Source organism: Ambystoma mexicanum, chromosome 1p (genome assembly GCF_040938575.1).
Source record: "Ambystoma mexicanum isolate Mex_15411 chromosome 1p, UKY_AmexF1_1, whole genome shotgun sequence".
NCBI classification, from domain to species: domain Eukaryota; kingdom Metazoa; phylum Chordata; class Amphibia; order Caudata; family Ambystomatidae; genus Ambystoma; species Ambystoma mexicanum.
In genome coordinates this window covers 1477308854-1477333760 of record NC_090921.1, presented here as the reverse complement: position 1 = coordinate 1477333760, position 24907 = coordinate 1477308854, and the positions used below count along the sequence as shown (strand labels likewise).

General features: G+C 44.4%; 1 protein-coding gene across 2 annotated transcripts in view; it reads left to right on the top strand.

Annotated features, from left to right (window-relative positions):
* TTC24 (tetratricopeptide repeat domain 24) overlaps window positions 1-24907 on the top strand; it is a 639301-nt gene that overhangs the window by 328294 nt on the left and 286100 nt on the right. For both annotated transcript variants that reach the window (XM_069607144.1, XM_069607145.1), the window contains one exon: window positions 1514-1635. In XM_069607144.1, coding sequence (XP_069463245.1) covers window positions 1514-1635 — 122 coding nt within the window. The remainder of the gene's footprint in view (window positions 1-1513; window positions 1636-24907) is intronic.

Sequence of the window (24907 nt, the reverse complement as noted above, 5' to 3'; positions counted from 1 at the left end):
TGTGACACTGCTTTTTCCAAAGAGTCTCCTAGAACTCTTTTAAAACTATGAGACAGGTCTGTGTCCTGCTGGTAAGGAGTTTCTTCCCACTCCTCCTCTGACCATTCTGGTGAGGTGGAAGGAGTGGCACTGGGGCTTCTATAATGTGCCATATTGTTAGCAAGGCTAACTTCTTATGCTGTCAGCAAGGGATATTAATCAGCTTATGTTGCAAAGATTCTCCTCGTAAAATATTCCTTTCCTGCTCCGGTGAATAAATAGTTTTTTTTTTAATTATGCTGTGTCAACAAGGCTTTCCTCTTCGCTCGGCTTACACTACGCAATTGAAATTGCGGGTGCTCGAGCGGAAGTGCTCCCAGGGAATGCCGGGAAAATCTCCTCCCGCTTTCCTGGGGCCTGCGGCCCGCTGCGTTCAACGGCGCGGCTTTGTGGAACGAGGAGCGGGGCCGTGAGCCTGACACGATCGCGTTCGCTCGCGGCGCCGACCCCACCTCCCCTATAACCAAAAACGGTATTCTTACTTCGCGCTGCGCTCCCGAATGAGCGAACGAAATATACATGCGCGGCTCTACCCGCGTTGCTAAATCTCGTCACATACTTCAAAAAAGGTACAGTTTCCTCCAAAGAGAAATATATTATACGCGCTAATAATATCCCTTATATGGTTTATAAGCCTTACATTACTTTATTATCATTTACCATTAACATTTATTCTGGAGAATAAAACGTGAGGTACTTATCTCATGGCAGCAAAAAGAAAGAGGAAAGTACCTGGGACTGAGGGTTCTTATAGGATGACCTATCACCGGATTGGAGCATGGGATAGGGTCAGAACTACTACACTCCTGGAGGTGCATGGGAGTTTTAGTTTAAATGGGAAGTAAACTCTAGAGATGGAACTTTTAAACCTCAGATTGGCTATTTTTTTGTTCTGGAAGGAAAAAAAACACAAATGTTGAACTTTAAAAGTGATAAGTTGAAAAGCTGTTGTGGCAGTATTAAAGAAAGTAAAGCATAATGCGAGCCTCCTGTCTTGTCATAGAATTTGTTTTGTACCTGGTCCAATTCTATCCATCTGTTTTTGCTGTGCGCTGCACAGATATTTTAACTTTTCTCTATGGGAAAATGAACGGGAGAACCCGAAAATTGTGTTTTCTTACTGTCTTTGTAACTTTTCAATTTTTTAACGTTCCTTCCAGTCGGGGGTTGTGGTGGGGGCTAAAGTTATTAGCAGTTCAATTTTCTCACCTTAACTATTATATATATATAGCAAAGAATGCCACGTGTACTGACCCCATTCTTGGATTCCCTCTCCAGGATGCCGTATAATTTAAAACACCATTTTCAGTAACTTCTCACAGGCAATTGTGAGGGAGCTACACAAACGACGTGCTTCTCAATAACAAGGTGCTTGTTCACATTCTAAAAGGTGCTTCCATAATATATATATATATCTGTGTAACATGAGTCGAGCATGTGTGGTGAATCTCTATGCCTGTTTGTTTGTGCACAGGTGATATCCAGGGGCAGTGTCATGCCTGTGAAGGACTTGGAGCTGCCAGATTCCATATGGGAGACCCAGAGAAAGCTGTACTGTATTACAAGCAGGCCCTTTCCCATCTCTCCAGAGCCCAGGTATGGGTTACACTCTTCAACTGTATCTACAGGAATAAGTGTTGGTAACTGTTGAAATCTGGATGAAGAATGAAGAAAGCTCTTTCCTTCAAAGACATGTGTGCACATGGCAAATTATGTCCAGGAATGGAAAGGAAAGCAAACAGATCGCCTGCATGGCAGTTACCCTCTCTCACACATTATTTTGGTCTTCAGACCGGGACTTTGATTATGGCATGGGAAGCTTTGGAGCATGTTACACATCCAGGCGCGGGTTTCCGGTGCATCCAACAACACGGCTGAACATTCCAAAATCTGCAGGGAACTAGCCAACCCTTCCGCAGTCTCCTCCTCCCCTTCTCTTTCCCAGGCCCTCTGCAACGCACTGGCCACTCACTTCGCCACCAAAACCCAGGACATCCTGAACAACCTTCTTACCCACCCTCCCAATCCATCCCACACACCACCCCCTTGCCAATCACCCTCCTCCTTCCTCCTTCTCCCCTGTCACACCTGAAGACGTTACCAGGGTTGTCTGCTATATGAAGGTCTCTTCTAAACAGGTTTCTGCTTGCTCATCCAGGACCTTCAAGGATAACATTGGCTCTTTTGCCCCCACACTCATTGATTTTTGCAATCATTCTTTTGCCACTGGCTCTTTCCTTCCTTAAACACTCCCTTGTGTGCCCCCTCCTGAAAAAACCTTCAGCACACCCCACCTGTCCTGCGAACTACCGCCCTATTTCCATCACCCCTTTCCTGGGGAAGCTGCTGGAGAAGCTGGCATTGCCCCAACTCAACCCAAACCTGTTGGTGGTCTCTATGACCATCAATCTGGATTCCGAGCATACAGAGGCACTGAAACTGCTCTTCTGAACACCCGTGAAGAACTACTGCATCTCTGGACCCCCACTCCCCAGCTGTCCTCATCCTTCTTGATCTCTCCTCTGCCTTTGACATGGTCAACCATTGCATCCTCACACAAAGGATACACGATATCCTTGGTATTTCGGAAAGGCCACTGGACTGGCTGACATACTTCTTAACTGTGAAAAGCAATTGGCCGCACACAATAAAGAACTGCGCCACACTTGACCGGTCAAAAGTAATCCTTATTTAGTGTTTGAAGTCACACGAAAAAAAGTAGTAATTGAAAACAAACAGTGCCCTATTGGATTACACGTTGTTTCAACACATCAGTGTCTTTCTCAACTCAGGGCAAAATTAGGCTAAACATTTTACAATACACATTGAAACAATGTTAAATGTGTAAAATCACAGACATTAGAGGAGGGTGGAAAAATGGGTGGAGATTTCAGGATTTGTAGAAAAGAAAAATGAATGAACATGAAATCAGTTACAAGTTCTTACAGATGAAAGCATTTGAATATATTACTGCGCGTGGGCTTGTTACAAGTAAATAAGTCTCTGGTCAGACCTTACCTAAATTTCATTAGATATATAGGTTCAAATCCGAAGAACACGGCATTCAAGGGGTTAAATCCCTCCTGCAAAGTAGATTGATAATAATCTTGGGTCAAGAGTGTATGAACACTGTAGTACTACCTAGATGCTAGAGCTTAATCTGTTGTACACAGAAACCAATTCAGCAAAAGATCAACCTTGTAGATCGACCTTTGAAACATAGGGTTATTGAATAGGTATTTTGGAAATCATTGACTCATACCCGAATGTAAAGTTTTGGAGCAAGCAAAAAATCTATATGCAAAGCCACAAAATAGGTTCTAAACCCCACGAAAACAAAATGACGTGTTGTCTATCATTGTTAATAAATTCACTCGCCCGCATCCTGTACTAGAGTTTGACTTAAACATTCATGTTAAAAGAGCATGTATCTTCATGTCAGCTCAATGGAGCGGCCTGTCACGTAAGGGTTTACCGGAAAAGAGTGCATTCGATTACCATGCGTTGGCAGGAAAGCCCGATCACACTGCCTTAGTTTATAACAGGTTGTCATGGCAACGTTAGTCCTACTATTGTGTCCATGCTCAGCTTGCACACCTCATCTCCTCCTTTTCCTCCAACTTGCAGTATTATGCAGATGACACACAACATATTTTTCAAACTTCCTACTGACCTTCTTGCACCCTCCATCATCACTGACTGCCTATCTGCCATCCAGTCCTGGTCCACCTCCAACAATCTCTGCCTCAACGCCTGTAAAACCAAGATCCTTCCCATCAGGACCCCTGCTCCCTCCTTCTTCCCTTCACTCTGGCCTTCCTGTTAGGGAGAATTCTCATTTCTGTGATAATTCCCTTCAACCATAGAGACCCCCAGCTCTTTTGCTGGACTTAGGACTTTTTAATTTTAACCCTGGAGTGAGTAAGACCTTTTTCTCACTCTCTCATGTGTTTTTACCTGATTTGGATTGTGTGTTTCCACTGTTTTTGGAGTCTGACAAACACCATAGGCATTTACTTTTTGTATGGTGACACACAGCACCTTCAGTGCAGTGTCACAGAGAAATCCTTTAGATTTCTCATAAGGTTTACATATCTTTTCTTGTGTGAACTACAGTTCCCAGGAATAGTAAAGTGAAACTGACTTTACTTACCTTTTCCTTTGTAGGTCCAGCACACCCCATCTTATATGGAGTACTGGGGGGTTACCTAGTAGCCCCTTATCCTACATTCTCATGTACCATTTTTATGTTACCCTCACTACTTTAAATGGCTGGTGACAGTGGTTTAATGTTTCCTATCATTGTGCTTTTCTACCACAGGCTGAACCCTCAGGTGCAGTACAGCACCCATGGGTGATCATTTTGTCAAAAAGGCCTCTGTCTTCTTTTTTCAGCATTTTCTGTTTGTGAGGTCTTTGTTGGGGTTTACTCTTTGCGTTGAGACAGATTTGAGCCCTTTGTTTGTCTTGCCTTCGGCGAGCTACTGTCCTGAAGCCCGCCTCTGGCTCCAGTGTGTCTGGAAGTACAGGATGTGAGGGAGGGTCCCGAAACTCCCCTGTGCTTTGTCTCTAGGAATGCCTGAATGCAACTAGTCCTGATTGGCTGGCTGGCTTCAGGACAGCCACCCTGCGTGCGATTGACAGCCTAGGCTGTGCATGAATGGAAGAAACCTGCTTAAAAGGCGAGGGTCTTGGGACTACAGGCAGAGTCGCCCACTGGGAGAAACACCTGATGAAGAAACCGTGAACGAAGCTTGCTGCATCCTCCTGGACCTTTGAATTGCCCGGTGAAGCCCTGCTGCTGTTCTGAAGCTCCTTTTTGGATTTCGACAGAGAAGCTCCACATGGAACAACTTCTCCCATTGGGTTAGGGGGACCAACTAACCCTGAGACGAACTCCACTGGACCACCTTTCCGGACTGGCTGTGCTTCTTCGTTGCTGTGAGAATGGAATGCCAGGGTTTGAGTAATCCGTAGTCGAGTGAAACATTTGAAGTGATAATGAATCCGGCTAGAAGCTCCAGGAGTCTCCTAAGGACCCTCCAGAAGCAGGACGACCATATCCCGAGCCCCCTGACCAGAGTGCAGGACCCAAGGAGTGAAGGAAGCCCAACCAGTATCTCAGATTGGCGACAGTGCTGTTTTCTTTTTTTTTTATATATTTGGTTTTATTGGGTCTTCATACAAAACAGTTCTCTAGATGACGAGAGCAAAAAAAAAATAAACACACATATGTGCTTTGGTTATAAATCAAAGAATCAAAGAGAAGATAGAAAAATGCAGATCGTAATGGTTCAATAGCATCCTTTCAGATCAACATAGTTCTTTCTTTCCGTTATATTTACCAAGGTTCAACAAATAACTTTTCACGCTCCTCTTTCTTCGGTTCTCCCCTCTCCCTCCCCCTACCCCCTGGGCTGGGTCTATATTTCGCAGAGGTAATGTGGGTTTATGTGCTGGTCTCCTTTGTTGGGGGTGCTTTTATGTGTTCTATCCGGCTCCTTTCATCTTTCTTTGGGTTATCCAGAAGGTACTGTCAGGGTTGGGAGGGGGTGTTCGCTTGACTGGGAGTGTGTGAGTTTAGACTGTCTATGTGTCACGCCTCCCTGATGTGTTGTTTCCGGCGTGTATTTGTTCAAGAAATCTATCCACAGAATTTTGCATTGTGTTGGTTTGCCATGTAGGGATGCCATTATGTTTTCCATGCTGCATATGTTCATTGCCACATTGACCCATTCTTTCTCAGTGGGGGTTGTGGTAGATTTCCACTTCATTGCTAGAAGAGCTCGGGCAGCGAGCAAAAGGTGTGGGGCCAGGCCCTGTACTCTTCTCCATTCATCCTCGTATTTCTCAAACCCAAACAGGACAAGGTGAGGATCTACCAATCTCTGGATGCCATCTAGATGCCTGATCCACCCCAGGACTTCATCCCAGTAGACCTTGATTCGTGGGCAATCCCACCACATATGCCAATAGTCAGCGATTTCTCTGCATTGACGCCAACACAGGGGCTTGCTGTCTGGTACATTCTGGATAGCTTATATGGATCGTATTGCCATCTGTGTAAAAGCTTGATGGCATGGAGTTTATATTGGCATGATATGGAGGTTCGGAATGCTGCTCGGCACATTTTATCCCATGTTTCGTGGTCGATGTCTGTCCCCAGGTCTTTCTCCCATCGCGCTCTGAGATGCTCCGTATTACCTCTACCTGCTTCTATCAGTGTTTTGTACATAGCGGATATTAGGCCCCTCATATTTGTTCTGGAATCGAGCAACTTTTGAAAGGGGGTAAGTTCTCTGCTCAGTTTGTCTTTCCATTCTTGTTTTGTCAGCACTCCCTTAATCTGTAAAAAATGGAATGCAGACAATACTCCTATTCCTAATGCTTCTTTTAGTTCTGGGAGTTTAATGAAGGATTCGCTTCATACAAGTTGGCCCACCCTTTCCAACCCCGCTTTGTACCAAGCCTGAAATCTCTCAACATTGGGGATATGATTATTTATACCCGGGGACCATAAATGGCTCAGTGGTGACGGCCATGTGGTAATCTTTCTCATCTCTGTGCCTTCTCTCCATATTTCACAAATAGTTGCTAGGATTGGATGCACCTTTGACCTATTTAATATTCTCCTCCTCGGGGCCCAAAGCCACTCTGAGACTGTTGCCGGGTACAGATAGTGGTTATCCATTGCAATCCATTGTGGCTCTTTCTGATTACGCAGGTGCGGAATGAGTACCCGTAGTTGGGCTGCTTCGTAATGTCGCTTGAGGTCTGGAAGGCCTACCCCGCCCTTGTCCTTAGGTAGTGTTAAATTGTCATAAGCTATTCTGGCCCTTTTCCCCTGCCACAGGAATTTTAGGGTCGCCTTCTTGACCTCTAGGAAATAGTGTCTTGGAATTGTGATGGGGAGCATTTGGAAGGGGTACAGAAACCTAGGTACACAGACCATTTTTATCGCATTGGGGCGTCCTAGCCAAGATATTGTGAGTTTGTTCCATCTAGCTAGGTCCGCGTGGAAGTTTTCAAGGAATTTCGGGAAATTGGCTTCGTATAGGGTTCCTGTTTGTTTCGTAATTCGTATCCCCAAGTATTGTAACTTGTTATGTTCAAGGGTAAGATCAAGAGAAGAGTATTTGATTTTGTTTTCTTCTGTGGTTCCTATTAGGGAGAACAAGATTGACTTGGTTAGTTTATTGTTGAATCCAGATATCTGGCCGTATTCCTCAAGGAGGAATATAGCTCTGGGAATGGATGTTTCTGGATTGATCACGTGCAGGAGTATATCGTCAGCATAAAGTGCCACTTTGTATTCGATTTGGCCTAGGTGCATTCCCTCTACTTGGGGACCCGCCCTCATCTTTTGTGCCAATGGTTCGAGTGAGAGAGCAAACAGAATTGCTGACAGGGGGCATCCCTGCCTGGTACCTCGCTTTAGTTCGAACCACCTGGAATATTCCCCGTTTACAAATACCGAGCTTTTAGGTGTCATTTACACTGCCTGGATTCCTCTCCTGAATTTGGGCCCAATACCGATCTTGCGCAGGACATGCATCAGAAAATCCCAGTCAACTCTGTCAAAGGCCTTTTCTGCGTTGATGGAGAGCAAAACGGGTAATTGCTCATGTTTTGAGAGGCATGTACCAGATGTAGGGTCTTGCACATAGTGTCGGCCCCCTGTCGGCCTAGTATAAAGCCCACTTGGTCAGGGTGGATAAGATGGGGCATGAATGATTCAATTCTAGCGGCTGGGACCCTTGTATAGATTTTCGTGTCTATGTTTAGTAGGGATATGGAACGATACGATCCGCATCTTTTGGAGTCTCTTCCCTCCTTTGGGATCACCGTGATGAGGGCTCTGAGAAAGGAGTCCGGTGGTTTTCCTGTTTCCAGGATCTCATTAAATAATTCAACCAGAAAGGGGGTGAGTTGAGTGCTAAAGGATTTATAGAAACCAGCCGTGTATCCATCTTCTCCTGGGGACTTGCCTAGGGTTAATCTTTTTATCGCATTCTGTATCTCTTCTCCTGTTATGGGAGTTTCCAGATAGGCCGATTCAGTGGGTGTTATTTTGGGCATATTGATATTTTCTAGATAAGACTCAATGTTGGGCGGGTTTGGGTCTGTCTCTGGGGTATATAATGTTTCATAGAAGTCGGCGAAGGCTTCAGGGATGGTGGTTTTGTTAATTTCTGTATTGGGCCCTCTTTCTATTATCTCTTGGACTCTACATTCTGCTCGCTGTTCCCTCAACCTGGCCGCAAGTATTGTCTGCTTTGTCCCCTTTCTCATAAAATCTTTGTTTTAATAATAGGAGTTTGCAAACTATTTGATCGTTTTCTAGGAGGCGGAGTTCTTCCCTCTTTTTCTTTGCTTCACTGATCTTGGCGTGGTCTAACGTGTCCCCATTTTTCGCCTCTTTATCTAGCTGACGGATTTCCTCTCGGATCCTGTTTTCGATCAGGGTTCTCTCCCTTTTTTCCTGGCTCCCTCTCTCATGAGGATTCCCCTCCAAGTTGCCTTTTCCACATCCCAGACTCCCTGTTTAGAGACCTCCCCTGTATCATTGAGTCTAAAGTATTCAGTAATTTCAGTTTCCATCTCTGTCTTGAAGATGGGGTCTTTCCATAGAGTCTCATTACACCTCCATTTCCCACTTTTAACTGGCAAATGCTCCCATTGCATGTCAGCGAGCACCATATCATGATCAGACCATATGATTGGGGTGATCTCTGTGTGCGTTGTTGTGTTATATAAATCTTTGGTTAGGTAGATGTAATCAGTGCGAATAAAGGTGTTGTGTGGAGTTGAAAAGAAGGTGTAGGCTTTTTCACTGGGATGCATTTGTCTCCATACATCATTCATTCCATATAAATCCATCATCCCCGTGAAATTGGTGTGCTCAACTCTGGTTCTGTCTCGTGTTTCGGGATTACCAGTTTTTCAGTCTAATGTGGGATCAGTCCATATATTGAAGTCGCCCCCTAGGATGACATGACCGGAGGATTCTAACATAATTTTGGGAATTGTCTTGGACAGAAATTTCTCTTGATTCACATTGGGGGAATAGATTGTGGTGATCGTGGTGGACACTTTTCCAATGGACCCTGACATATCTGACCACGTCTTGGTGATCTTGAAGTCTAACCCCTTCCTGATGAGGATTCCGACTCCTCCCTTTCTCAATGGGCCAGAGCTCCAGAATTCTATCCCGCCCCGTTTCCCCAATACAGACCTCTCATCGCCCTTCATATACTTAGTCTCTTGCAAAAGAAGAATGTCAATTTTCGTTCTACGGAATTGGCTGTTATACCAGCGATCTCTTGGTGGGCGAGTTAAGGCCCTTAACATTAAGCGTTCCCACCCTTATGGAGACCCTGCTATAGGATTCAGCGGTCATCATATGCATGGAATCTAGGATTATACATATTATTCAATTATTTCCGCCGACTTGTCCTTTTTTCAAATAACCACTTCACATTTCTGTTTTTTCGATAGTCTGCACTAGCCCTTTCCTCAGTGTTTTCCCTTGCCCGTGTTCCCCTCCCTCCCTCCCCCCATGTGGTGGCATTCGATCGGGTCCAGTTGGTAGCACTGGCCCGGCATCGAACCACGAGTGGGGACCATTACCTCACGTCCCTTTACAAAAATAAAATCATCATATTAATAATGAGCCCCCACTAACCCTTCTTTGGAATCTCCATGTGGTGTCAGGTCGAACATCGGTCTCTGTAACCTTTATACAATCAGTATCTATGCTCATCATTATCAAGCAATAGGTAAGTTAAATGTACCATGTTTGTCAGGGACTAGTTGTCCCCCTCAGGTGAGATGTTGCCTCTGCGATATTTCCTCGAACCCTTCACCTTTCTTCTCCGTGGGCCTTGAATACGCCATTCTCTCCCATCTTTTGTGGATTCATTCCGGTCGTTTTCGTGTCCTTGTCGACCCAGCAAGTCCGATATGCATGTTTTGATGTCTTTCTCTAAGCTCAATCTGATCTTCGTGCCTTCATGTTCAAAGGAGAGGGAGAAGGGGTATCCCCATCTATATCGGGTGTCCCGTTCTGAAAGAGAGGTCGGTGTCCGGTCATTTGGTCGACTGCAAACTGGTCGACTGCAATTTGGTCGACACCATTTGGTCGAAAACCAAATGGTCGAATTTTTTTTTTTTAATTTATATATGTGTTTTGTGGGTTTTCGTGTGGGAAAAAAAAGAAAAAAAGAAAAAAAAGGGGGTTGGAGGGGGACCCCCCCAAAAAAAAACAAAAAAGGGGTAAAAATAAAAAAATAAAAAAATTCGACCATTTGATTTTCGACCAAATGGTGTCGACCAGTTGTCCAGTCGACCAAATGTTTTCGACCAAATGACTGGCAACCAGAGAGGTCTACACATTTTCCTGAGAGCCAAGGTCAGGGAGGAGAGGTCTTGGAATATCGTTATTTGTGCTCCCCCTAAGGTAACGGTGCCTCCATTCCTTGCTCTCTCCAACACTCTGGCTTTATCCTGGGACCGGTGGAACCGCGCCAGGACTGATCTTGGGTATCCAGGTGGGCCAACGGCCCTATGGATGAGTTCCGTTTTGGGTTTGTCAATGGCTTTGTCTGCTACTAGCAGTATGATGATGTTGTGGAGTGTTGTTTTGAGATCCTCCTCTGTCTCCCCTTCTTGTTCTGGAATCCCAAAAATGCGCAAATTGTTTCTTCTCTCCCGATTTTCTAAATCATCCATCTTAAGTTTGAACTCCTCTTCCCTCTGCACCAAATCTATTATTCTGTGGGCCAGTTGTGTTTCTAAGGTATCTATTGAGGCTTGATTGTTTTCCACTCCCTCGACCCCATCTTTTATGCTATCCAGCCGTTGCGTAAGTTTGTCGATTTTGCCGCCTATATTGGCCCCCATATTCTTTATCTCTGTCAATAAGGCAGCTATATCTCCTTTCGTGGCGGCAGTTTCTGCACTCGGGCTTGGTGTTGATGCCATCCAGGGATCGGCGGAGTGAAGAATTGTTGGGTTATATGCGTAGATGGCAAGCTTCTGTTGTACGTTCATACACCTGGTTCAGACCAGTCAGTGTCCTCTTTGGTGTTTTGGGTGGTAGGGGTACTAAGAGGTATGTGAGGAGGCACACGCCCCTAGTATGGGTGCCCAACCCTCAGTCTTGGTGGTGTTTGTTAGATTGTTGACTCTGAAGCGGTGTCTCCTATCCCTCGCTAGGTGATGGCATCTCGTGAGAAGCGCTACAATGAGGGTTGCACAGGTGCTTTGAGGCAACTTCGTACTTTTTCTGGGGTGCGTGTAGTAGGCGTTCCACTTTGTGGTCGATTTCACTTCTGTTCCATTTGGGGGGCTAGTGGCTCATATCACTTCTTGATCCCTCTTTGTCGTGTTCCTCTGACTTTAGGAATCCTGTGATGTGTGCCCCGAGTTTGCGAGTACTGTCCTCTGGGGTACGAGGGGAGGGTTCACGTTATGTTCTTCTGTTTTATTTCCCTTCTTTCCCCGCGTTTTGTGGGATCAATGCAGGATCAGTGCCTACTACGGGTGGTTTCAGAGTGCTTCCAGGTAGCAAAGCTGTACTTTGTTTCTTCGCTTTGTTCGGGGCTCATTTTGCAGGTATGCTTTCCTTCTCACTGCCGTGTCTCAATATGGCAGGGGAGTTCGTGATACACCTATTGTGTTTCCTCCCCATCTCGTCGTATGCTTCGGGGGTCCCCATGTGTGGAGCAGCTGTTCTGTGCTCAAGCGTGGGGCCTGCCGTACAATTCACTGCAACATTTGTTGTAATGTACTTATGGGTGCAGGAGGCGGCAACTGGCGCATGGGTGTGTGCGATCAGCGGAGGATTTGCGATAAAATTAACATGGCAGGCGCACCTTCCTGAACGTACGTCTTTCCGATCAGGCCGCTCCAACCGACCCACACGTCCGGGTCGGCAGGCTCCATGGAGGGGGAGTTCATCTCCTTGGAGCAGCGCCACCACAGCGGTGCAGTCTCCTGGGCTCTGGACTTGCGCTGCTCTGTTCCGTTACCTCCGTGTGTGGGGGGCTCTCAATGCCTGTGAAACTGGGCTCTATTTGGAGCGATATGCGCTGATGGACCCTGCGCACTCTCCGTGAGGGTGCCCAATGTATCTGGATGGTGCCTCTGCATGGTCTGGGGCTCGAGCGGCCGAGGCCGCGGGTCGCTCTACGCCGGAGCTCAGTGTCACTCAGCATATAGCCACGGCGTAGTGTGTGAGCCGTTGGTAGTTGGTGATTGTCCCGCTTCGGTCAGCACTGGTGCCGCTGGTAGTTCGTTCAATGCCTCTCTCTATGCCTAATCCCGGGTTTCATCAGAGTTCTATCTGTCGCAGCGTCTCCGTTTCTACTGAAGTTCGCGTGGAGCCGGCGTGTATTACGAAGCTGGGCAGTAAATCAAGCACGGTTGCTTTTCTCTGCGATTCCTCATGCGATTTTTCTTCAGGTTTTTTCTCACTTCATTCTGGGTACCATCCCCTCGCATATTCCGTCGAGTGTGCTTGAGGGGGGGCCTGTAGTGGGGGCTCAATCCACTTTTCCAGGACCTTGGGTCAGAGCTCACGCAGAGGAGTTGTTCATCTCTGCGCCCCCGGTGGCCAGCCTCGACAGTGCTGTTTTCTAAGTGCTGAAACCACGAAGTGTAGCTGAACCGAAAAGAGCCCGTAGCTGCCGACGACCTCCCAAGTACCGCGACAGTAGCCCTCCAGATGTCCTCCCTCTTGTCCCTACGACTGAGGCTAAGGTCTGCACCGCTGTAGCAAAACAGATTCCAGCTGGACCACTTTTCTTCATATCAGAGGTACTGTTTAGGCTTGGGGTACTTGCCTCATTGTCTCATTGTCTTTTAGCTGTGCTTTTCCCAGTTGGGAATTGCAGTGGCTTACCTTTTAGAGTGATTCCAACTCTTTTTCTCACAGGCTTAACAGTTTGTGACTATACAAGTGATTTTCTACAAACTCTCTAACTTTGTGTAAGACTTTTATCTAAGAAGGGCCTCAGCTCCATAGACTGTGTTCCAATTGACTTTGGCTGTCCAGGCTCCCTGAAGACACTTCTAGTCCATTGACTTAGATATTGTTTTTCCCTCAAAGGTGGTAGCTTGTTGTAGACTGTTACTGCTGGGAAAGGCTTGTCTAGATTTCATTGGAAGATTTAGTTGTCCTCACATTTACTGAGGAACCTGTTTAACCTTTTCCTTCCCTAAACCTTTCCTTTGTGCAACCTCAGAATCTGCAAAGTATAACTAGTGTGATATATAAATGCCATTACTGTCCTTGTGATTGAAGTCACCTCAGTCTGTATGAATTGTGTAAGAAGCATATCCAAAGATTATCCACTAACTTGTTTTGATTCTGGAAAGTCATTTTAAAGTATATATTGTATAACAAATTGCCTTTTTAAAGAATGCTTTTTTTAAACTTATGTCAATGAAATAAATAACTATTTATAACTGAAACCTTGAGTGTAAGTGTTACTTGGCTACTTGTATTTACGAATTTAATTTGTACAGCTCTACAGCTCACATGTACCCCTCTTCAGATAGGCCTGGCTGCTCAGTCACACTACCATCAAATGAAAAATAAGGCAGTCCTAGTGATGTTAAGTCAAATAAAAAGGACTATACTAAGAAAATCTATTGTCAGTTCCTTATGCTAAATACAAAGGGTGTTGGGTTTAGTTTCAAGAAAGAAAGAAATAAGTGTTCCTAAATAATAATCAGGATGCAGGGATTGGGTCTCCTGTCCCCACGTTTAAAGCACTGCGTAAGGTTGGAGCTTGGAGCACAGTATGATCTCGGGCTTCACTAGTACGAGACGACAGTTCCAATGCTAGATGGTCTCGGGCTTCATCAGCACGAGACGACAGTTCCAATGCTAGCTTCACCAGCATGAGACAACAGTTCCAATGGTAGTTCTCAAGATGTTGATGGCTAAGTCTCGTTTCCTTAGAAAGTTTCTTTCCTCCGGGCCTGGAGTGTTCAAACAATGCAACAAAAGTTCCTTTACCAAATGAAAATTTGTTTCCAAAACTCAATATGGGTGATGGTTTCACCCCGGGGTGCCCCTCTTCCGGGTTGACCCCATTTCGTATCATATTTTCACAATTCCTGCTACAGTGACAACTTCACCCCTGGGTGTCCCTCTTCTGGGATAACCCTGCTCAATTGTAATCCAAAATTCAATTAGGGTGACGACTTCACCCTTTGGTCCCCCTCTTCTGGGCTGACCCTTGCTCAATAATATCTTCGGATGATAGCTTAACTCCTTGAATCTCCCCTTTCGGGCTCGGATCTCTCTCGATTGCCAGCTCCTCGGTGACGACTTCACCTCTGGGTTTCACTTGTGTCGGGCTCGGACCCGTCTTAACTTCTTTAATGTCTTTATCAAATAGTTCAGTGAACCTCCCTACTTTGGGCTCACTATTTCACACTCTGTTTCTCAGGACCTTTCAACTTCGCCCTCCTCCTTCAGCAGCCCTCCTCCGGGTTCACCATTGCCTGTTTGGTGCTTTCAAATTGGTTCTAATGTTCACAGGATTTCACGTCCCTTTCTTTCATTCACTATGTGGGATTCGCTTCCCCTACTTTTAGCCAACTCACAAATCAAAGGGCCTCATTACAACTCAGGCGTTAAGGGTTAACGCCGTCGTTAACCCTTAACGCCTGATTCCGATTTTAACGGCTGCTTTTAGCCTTGGTGCTAAACCGCCTTGGTGCTAATTACGCCACCGTAATTTACGGTGGCGTAATTAGCGCCTTCCCCACTCCCATTATGCCCTATGGGGCAAAAATGGGAATGGGGAAGGGTAAAATGGGAAATGGGGATTTACCGCCCCACTCACCTTGGAATGGGGCGGTAAATCCACCATCCACCATGGTGTAAACGTAGTTTACACCATGGTGGTAAAGTTGGCGTACTTACCGCCTGGGTCGTAATGACCCCCAAAGTCTTTCGATTGTACAGGGCTTTTGCTCGACCTTCCCGTAGGACCATTTTGCATTTCTTTGTCAGCCTTCCTTTGGCCTCTTGGCTTCTGTAGTTTCTCAATATGGGGCTAGACCAGAATCTCTTGAGTTGAAACCCACGTAGTGTCAGGTTCCCTCTGTCCCTGATCTCCCTGTCATACTTGACAGTTCACTCAAAGTTCATCACTTTAGTTTCAAAACTTACCACCTTTGCAATTTTCACTCAACACACCCCGGCTTTTCTCGATTCTCCCCTCAACTCACTGGGTGTGCTTAATCACCTGGTGTTCTGTTTCTCTGTGGAGTTGAGGCCAGTACCACGGGCGCGCAAGCCTCCCTCGCTCCTGTCTATCAGCATAGACTTGCCCTGTGTACTGTTGACATCTGGTGCAGGACAGTGATGCAATTGTTTGCGGTCTTTCTTCGACGAAGTTTCTGTGGGCCTGAGATGAAAAGGGTGGGGTTACTTTCTCCTCGCCACTATCTCCACTTCCGCTACCTTTCTCCTTTGTTTAACCTGTCGCTTGGTAGCTGTCTTGTCGTGCTGTCCGCTGTACTCGCCTTCACCTTGCTCCTACTGGGTTCTCTGGCTCCACTTTTTATCCCTGTGGGGAAAAGGAAGGGTCATCATCAGGTGTGTGTGGTTATCATCAGTAATTACCTGACTCTCCCTGACCCTTGGGTTGGGACATGTCAGGTAAACAGTTTCATAATTAGTCCATTTTCTGTCACAGTAACAAAAAATATATGTATTGGAAAACGAGGGTGTTAGGAATTTGGGGAAAAGATGTCACAAGAAAGAAAATTGTTAGATTATTCAGAAAGGTTGGGGTTGTTAATTGGACGTAAATGACTGGGATGAAGAACAGAACCTAGGGGATGGTGGCAACGGTAGTATTATGTCCCAGTGAGTTGGGATTTCGGAAAATGAGAATCAGAAGAACAGGGCTGTTAGGGTTTACTGAGTAAATGGGATTTACCGTCATCGGAAAATGTACACAGGGGATTGTGGGAATCGTAGTGTTTTACCTGAACAGGTTGGGAATACAGGAAATAGGGAGGAAAGTGATCATCCACCAGCTCTCTGTGTAGCAAAGCGCTTATCCCGCAGGGAGTTGGTGCCAAAGGAACAGAGGAGTCTAGAAGGAGAGTATTTGGCCAGGAAGCGTTGAAGATAGAGTGGTCTCCTGCCCCAGATAGCCTTGTGTATGATACAGAGGGATTTGACTTAAATCCGTGCTGAGACCGGGAGCCAGTTAAGGCTTTGTAGGGCAGGAGAGATGTGGTGCCTGGGCTTGAGGCCAAGGATAAGTCTTGCTGCCCTATTATGGGTTAGCTGCAGGGGTCGCAGGGTGGAGGAAGGAAGATTAAGGAGGAGGATTTAGCATACATTGGACGATCTGGTATGAAGACTAATGTAACATCTACATATTTGGCTGAAGGTAAGGCTGAAACCAACTCCAACCAGCCCGGATAAGAAAAAGAGAATGTCTCTTCAAGAGGACATGCATACTTAACTGATCTGTGTGGAGGAACATCGAGAAGCAGAGAGTATCCTACGCGGGGGAAGCCCCTAACATGAGCATGCCTTGGAGTGGAGGACCTGAGATGAGCCACAGAGCCTGCAAATTTCGAAGAGCTGAAGAATGCCAGAGTGAGACGCTAGAGACCCGGCGTACCCAACAACGTAGGAGCCTTTGTGAAGCAAGACATCAGAGTCCTGTGTCAGGCAGGAGGCTTGACAAAACACACAGAGACCATCAGAGAAGGCAAGTAGGAGTGCGAACAGCTTTCTAACTTTAAACCCTGTATACCACAGAAGGGAAGCTGAGAACGGTAGAGTGACAAAAATGTGGAACGAGAAGGCAACCAGGAGTATGAACAGCTTCGTAACGTTAACCCCTGTATAAGGCAGAAGGGATGCCGAGAATGGCAGACTGACGAAAATGCAGAACAAGAAGACAATTGGGAATACAAACAGGTTCCCAACGTCAACTTCCGTATATGGCAGAAGGGAAACAAAGAACTGGAGCATGACGAATCTAAGGAGGCAGTATCGAAGAAGAACACCCAAGTGAATGCCATCGGCTGCAACGTTCCCCGACATACAGAGATGTAACGAGGGGAACAGGAGAAGCGGGAAGCTACCGGGGCAGCAGAATCTGCGAAGAGAAACCTGTCCCAGTACTCACAACGAGTTACTTAATACAAACCTGCGTAATTGGAACTGTGTAAAGCTGATAAAGAGGAGATTGAATAACCCTGTGTTGGAAGTCTATGAAGGCTCGCGACAAAGATCAGATAAAGGAGCTAAATTACTATATGATAGCCAAGATGAAAAGGGGACACATTTTGGCATAACATCTTGTAATAAACTCTTTTGGGAACTGGAGAAGTTGTTGTGTAGGGGGTTCCTGTAACAGGATGGGCGCAAACAGGGTAGCCCTGAATACATTACAGAGGCCATATGACCAGGGTGGGCTAAAGATGCCGAATTCCGAGCTGTATTTTTTTAGCGTGCCAACTACAGCAGGTGGTGAAATGAATGGCTGATGAACCCACGATAGAGACAACACTGCTGCAGCCCACATTGCGGCAACAACACCTGAGAGCCACTACCTGGTGAAACTGGGCATCCGAAATCTGGCGCAGGGCCTTTAGGGTCATGGGGATAGCAGACCCGCTCTCTCAACAGGCACAAATAGTGGCGGTTTTGGGGGTTAGGGAGGGCGATATGACCACGATAGAATCAAGGTGTGAAACGTGTGGAGTGGCCACGGTGGGGGACCTGCAGAATGAGGGAAGGTGGAAAACGTTTGGGGAATTGCGAGAGGATACAGAGTTACAGGCGGGACAGTTCTTGATGCATAACACGGTTCTGAGGGTGCTATGTAAAAGATGGCCAAATGGCACGGAGGGGGATATTGAAGCCCAGTGAAGTCAAGGGCGGTGTTTTGTTTTCTCGCGTTGCTGTTTCTGCTGCTGTTTGGCTCGGGGTTCGGGGACTACCTACGTCGTGGCTGCAGATCACAGAGCCTTCTGCCTTGGGGAGGCGAGCAGCGGAGGCAGCGGATCTGCCTCGAGTCCAGGAAAAAGCTCATTGCTATCAGTGCATCGTAGATGGAAAAGAGAGAAGCTTTGGAATTGCCACAGACGTGGTCTCGTCTGTGGCGTGGGGCTTTGAATTTATATGCCCCGATAAAGACTGCTCCACAAAGAAAATCAACTGCAGCACAAGTAAGTGTAAACTCATCTAGTGTTATTACAGACTTATGCTTATCAGACATGCTTCTAGCAAATGAGCTACATAATCATAGTAACAACAGAGTAGATGTAAACATAAATGTAAATCCCGGTTTCTCGCCTGGTAGTTTCTCACAAACAGGCGATGAGAACGCTGATGGGTGTGTGTGGATGCCTGTTGAGAACGGTTTGGTTACGGCAAGCACTCCATGTAGCAATGATTGCTTCATAATTGAAACATCTAGCACCTTGCAACCTGCTGGTGCTATGCCCCTGGAGAGCATTATGATAAAAACCAGAAATCACGGCTGCAAATACTGCTCCTGCTCAGAATTTCCACTTGAATGCAGCCCGATAGTTAAAAATCGTGATTCAATACCACAATTGTGTGTCTTGGCTGCAAAAGTTTTACAGCTGAAGAATAGAACAGGACTCAGCTCAAGGACAGGAGCTGTGCGGAGATCAGGACATTTGCAGGTGCTCCGAAAAAAGTGTTAAAGGGACTCTGGAAAAAGTGTCAGAAAAACAAGATGATCAGAGGATAATTGCGTTAAACACCAATTCCTTAATTGAATCTGCAATAGAGAAAAATGCCGAACAAATGAAAGATGGCTATTAATGCGGCCCTTGGCTACCGAGTTGCATTGATGTTAAAGAAGTGCAACCTGCTACCAATGTAAGTGGCAATAACGTAAATGAAAGAAGGAACTCATTAAGTGTAGCAGACAAATTGCTAAAAGACTTACCAAAAATTAATTTCGATTTTAATAATCGTAGTATCAATTGCCAGAAAGACACTCAAAGATCAATCCGCCAAGCCAGTACGGAGCAGACTGAGCCCAACGACATGCCAAATGAATATAGACATGGTGAGGAAATAAATCTATACGCACATGAATGTCTGCACAAACTTACCTATGGCCCTGCGTGTAAAAGGAAAAGAACTGGAAGTAGCCCAATGGGGGAAGTCGCCTGCTTGCAGGCAAGGAATCAAAAATACCAACAGATGCTACAATTGCCTAAAAGATCTACATCGTCTGGACATAAGCAGTTGTCCGATGGCAAAGGACGTAGTAAAATTTTACTATCAACCAACGAAAGACAGAGTAATTCCTCCAGTACTTCCTCTTACTCCTCTTCTGACTTCTCACTAATTGAGTGGCCATTTCCCAAAATAAGACGCGCAAACTGGAAAAGAAAGACGTCTCACTTGCATTCAAAAACAAAAAATGAGGTCACAATATCTCCAGACTTGCAAGCTGTAATCATGTCCGCTATGAACATAGTTTTGTCTCCTTATCTGAAATTATACGACCAAATGGACGGCAATATTAAAGATTTAACAACGCTTATTGCATTGCTAAACTAAAGTAACCAAATGGGACATGAAATGCAAACAACAAATGTAAATTTGCGAAACGACAAAACATAGACTGACAACATCTTGAAATCGATTTTGGATGCAAATCGTAATTCAATAGAAGATAAAAAATTGCTCGCAGAGGTTGCACGAGAAGCGTTGAAATTACTTAACAAGCCAGATGCTGTGAATGAAAGAGAGACTACCTGCATCATAATGGAAAGATGCAATAACAGTGCTGACTCAGAAAAAAATAAACTGTTGTCAAAACAGCTCAAAATCATTCCTGAAAAGATTATTTCTACTGAGAAAAACAAAGGCCTACCTTTGCTTGAGAAGGAGAAAGAACCACATATGATATTAAATCAAAAAAACAAAGAGGAGGATTTGCAAGTGTGCCGCCACTCTCGGTGGAGTCCTTCACCGCAGCTAGACCTGCCCGTGTGATTCTAGTGGACGGTCTCGAAGAAAAGTCGGAGACGCCGAAGAGTGATAAGAATGAAATCACTAATGAAGGTGAGTTTTCTGAGAAATTACAATCGAGAAATAATGCAAGTCCGAAGCGATCCGGTGTGCCACATCTGGGTGATGCGACTGAAGGGCATGACCCACAAAATGAAGCAGCTGCCCAAACAAAAAACGCAATGATGGATGGCATGATTGAAGAGCAAATTACCCAAAATGACGTGGCAGCCCGAACCAAAAATATGTCTAATGGTCCACAAATCGAATCTGAAGCGCAATTGGAAAACGCAACGCATGCAACAAAAGGGCTGTTCGACATCTTTGAAAAAAATGGAAACAAGCAGAATATAAAAGGAGCACTGCAAAAGAAGAAAACAAAAAACCAAAAAAGAGGAAAAATAGCGACGGGCGTGAGAGCATTCTTAAGAAACCTTAAAACAGTGACTGTGAATGTATCTGCGAATGGCTGTGGTGTTGTGCAAAATCAGACCGATGTGGGCATAGGAAGAGGAAAACAAATGAGACAACTTACACAAGCCAACAATTCAGTAGAACAAGCACCGGTGCCTTCCCAGATAAATCAAGAATCGGCGAAAGAGCCTGAAGACCCTGATGTTGAGATATTAATGAACCTATCCACATATGAAGAACATCGAGAAGACGAACAAAGGTCAGGTGAGAGTATAGAAGGAAGTGTGCCCGCAGAACCCGACACGAACCAGAACTCTGCAGCATCAGAAGTGCCATCAAAAAAAGATTGTCTGCCTTCCATAGGGCGTTTCTGCGAAGTGGTTAAGCAGCCTCAAGTGGTAGTCATTGACACTGATGAAGATGAAGAGAGCTCGTTCCAAACTTTGGACAAAAAGAGGCAAATAGCGGCATTAAAGATGATGCGTCAGGGTAAAAATCTTCCACTGGTGAATATGGCTCCTTTTGAGACATCTGGAGTTGTAGAAAAAACACAAGAACATACAACCTCACCGCGAGAAAATACAAGTCTGGGCTCAAATGTTGCATCTGAGAGTAACACACGCAAAGAAAAAACAAACCTCAATAAAGATCAATCCTATAATGGAAAACAAAGAGATAATAAAGGTAAATCGCATTAAAATAAAAGCAAAATACTGTCTGAGCTTGGAAAAAATACTAAATATCCAAGACAGCCTAACAATGAACAGAAAAAATGTGCTGAGTTTGTTTCATCATGTACCTGTGCTGCGGACGATTGAATCCAGTGATATTCAGGCAGTCGAATTTAAGGAAGATACTTCCCTAGATAAAGTGTTTCTATATAGTGAATTCAAGATTAGTCTGTGAAACTCTGCTTCAGGGAGCTTCAGCGTTCTTACCATGTGGATTTGATATTGTAGAAGTGGATGTGGCCAGCTTGGAAAAACAAGCAACAGATTTGGCACACACTAATAAGCTTCCGCAAACCCTTTCTTTGAAGAAAAACTATACAGAAACGCAATCTATTCTGGATGAGAGTTGGAAATCAGATTATAAACAATTTAATCTGAATCGTCAGAAACATCATGTTACCCAAGAAGTAAAACAAGTTGACCAAATAAGTATTACAGTTAAAAGTTCACAGCAGCCTATGAAAGCAAATGAAAAAGTGGCGAATCATGCAAATGCGAGAGAGTGGGATTGGTTAGCAGCCACACTGGCAAACAACATCCAAAGTTAATGTTCAAAGAAGCAAAAAGAAGAAACATTCTCTGTGGGCTCTTGGAATGCGAGAGGATTCATGCACCTGTTCAACTCTGATGGAGAGTGGGCAACGGACGTGGATCTTCTATGTCTACAGGAAACTTGGTAAGACATATGTCCCATTGTGGAGAATTTTGAAATTGCAATCAACCCTGCTATCTGAAAAATTAAAGGACGTCCTAGCGCTGGTCTTCTTGCACTTGTGAAAAAAGAATCTGGATTCGGACTGCAGGAGCATAAGAACCCCGTACATCCAGGTGACAACAATTACAAGGAGTACTGGTATTGAAAAAAAGAATTTGATATTTCATATTATAAATCTTTATTGGCATCATCATGAAGCAGGAACAGTCTCCTTTGTGGACCAAGTAATCAATCAGATTGATGAACTAATGATTGATGACAATCTTGCGTACATTATTGTATGTGGTGATTTAAATTTAAATTGCATATAAATGAATAAGAACAACACACTAACCAAACAAAACTTGGCGCAAAGATGGAGTGATGAGTTGGCTCTACGAAACTTCTCTAGGTTAAATGGGAATGTTACTGGAGACATACCGGCTAAAATAACCTGGCAAAGAGATAATCAAAAATCGATACTGGATTACATCTTTGTATCAGAAAGTCTGTCTCTATACACTAATGATATGCAAGTGCAACATATGCAAGAGAGCGATCATAACTTGGTCAAAGCACACGTCAAGATGTCTTGGCAACAAAACCTACCTACATGGAATCATGACAGAACGCCAAACTGCAGTGGAAACAGTTTGAAACTCAAACCTCGCAAGCTGATTATGAGAAGCATATAGACACACTGGGAGTAGACTATACTCCACTGTTGGAACAATATAAGAGCTTGGCCAATCGTAATTGGACTCAGAGCCATAAGCACATACATGCTTATAATCCACAAATCAGTATGCGAAATAGAGAAATGCGCAAGGCTCTGCGACAACTCGACAAATTCACTAAATCCGAACAACAGAATATGAAGAAAAAGATAAAACAAAAGTACAAGAATTGGATAATTGCTCACTGTGCAATGACTGAACAACACGATGCAGAACAAATAATGAAATGCTTAAAAGACAAGAAATCATCAGACTTCTGGAAAGCAATTAACAATGAATGCAGCGTACAAACTGCATCTTAAAAAAATATGGTACCAGAAACAAAATGGATTGAGCACTTCTCAGTGCTGTTCTCAAAAAAGGGTAACATCTCTAATCCTGTACTCCCAGTCCTCCAACACTGGGATATCCAATTTGACCAAGATGACATTTTAACAAGTATTAAAAAATTATCCAAGTCTCGTGCTCCTGGCCCAGATGGCATCACAAATGAAATTCTGAAATCTAATCCTGAAGGATGGGCAGAGTTTTGTAAACTCTTATTAGAAAGAGTCACAGCTGAAGGTTCCACACCGACTCATGGAAAAAGGCAATTGTCGTGCATATTTTTAAGAAAGGCGACAGATCGAATCCAATGGACTATCGTCCAATTGCCTTACTGGATGTTGTAGGAAAAATATACGCGACCCAACTCCAGCACAAACTGATGGAATGGCTAGTACTATCAAAACATCTAGATGTGAGACAAAGTGGGTTTGTGAAGGGCGTGGGCTGCTGTTTAAATCTTCTTCTCATTAACTTGTTGAAAATGGATGCCATTAGGAAAGGTTCTAAAGTGTATCTTGCATTCATGGACCTGTCTCACGCTTTTGATAGCATCGAAGGAGAAATACTTTGGACAAAATTGAAATCCTGGAATTGTCCGACAGCCTACTATCAGCTATCAAAGATTTACACACGAACACTGAAATCAGTAACGTTTAGACGCTAATGGCACTTAGCAAACCCATCCGGACCTTCTTTGTTGTTAAACAAGGGTGCCCATTGGCAGCCATAATTTTCAATGCTTATATTTCTGACATTGGTGACATTTTCGAGAACATCCAAGGCTTTGATGCCAAAATATATGATTCTGCCTTGAGCTGGATTCTTTATGCTGACGATTTAGTGCTGATAGATCTTACGCCTATTGGACTCCAACGTAAACTTCAGGCACTGGAGCAATATGTTGAGAATAACAGTCTGTGCATAAACTCAAGCAAATCTGTTGTTCTCACACTACAAGACCTTGCTAAAACTGCACCCAATGCCAAAAAGTGTAATTGGAAATTAGATAGCGAACTACTGCTACACGTGAAACATCTAAAATATTTAGGCATGTGGTTGATTTCAAATATAAATTATCAAATTTGGGTAGAAAAAACCAAAGCAAAATGCTGTCAGCTTAGTGTCCAAGTCACAGTTCTTGACAAAAAATATGGCAAATTTTCATTGATTCCTACTATTTAGTTTTACAACCAAAAGGCTGTTCCATCCTTAATCTTTGGTGCGGAAACTGCCTTTGGATGTCCAGCTGCATTGTGGGACACCCTTGAAAACATTTTTGGACAAGGATTTTGAAAGTTGGAAAAGGAATACCTGCTGCAGTCATGCGATATGAATTAGGGCTGATCTTTATAGATGCAAAAGTCATCTGGAACACCTTGTCAATTTTCCGCAAACTATTGCAGCCTGATGGAGCTCCGCAGTTGAAAATCCTTCATAATCATGCTAATGAACAATCGAACTCAGTCTTTACAGCATGGATAAATGAATGGTATCAACTATTAAAAGAGATAAATAGTGATAAAGATACATTGATTAAAAACCCTGATGCCGTAAAGAAAAAATTGTGGGAAGAAGACTGGATAAGTACTGGTATATATAGAGCAAAATATTCGCTCATGAAAAATGTTCATTTGGAAGGAAAAGCTTATAATTCAATCTATAACTACCTTGAAAAAAGTCTAAATAAGCGGAAAAGAATGCTGCTTATGAAATTCAGGCTGAACCAATTTAAGACTAAGGAACTGATTATGCGATGCCTAAATATGGGAATTTGGACCCTAAGTGCAGGTTCTGCAACCACCATGAAGAGAACATAAAGCACTTAATCCTCACCTTAAAGCCTTTTTACCCAAAAGAAACCTTCTGTTTGGTGCAATTGTCACAAATAGATCACACCTAACAATGGAAGAATGGT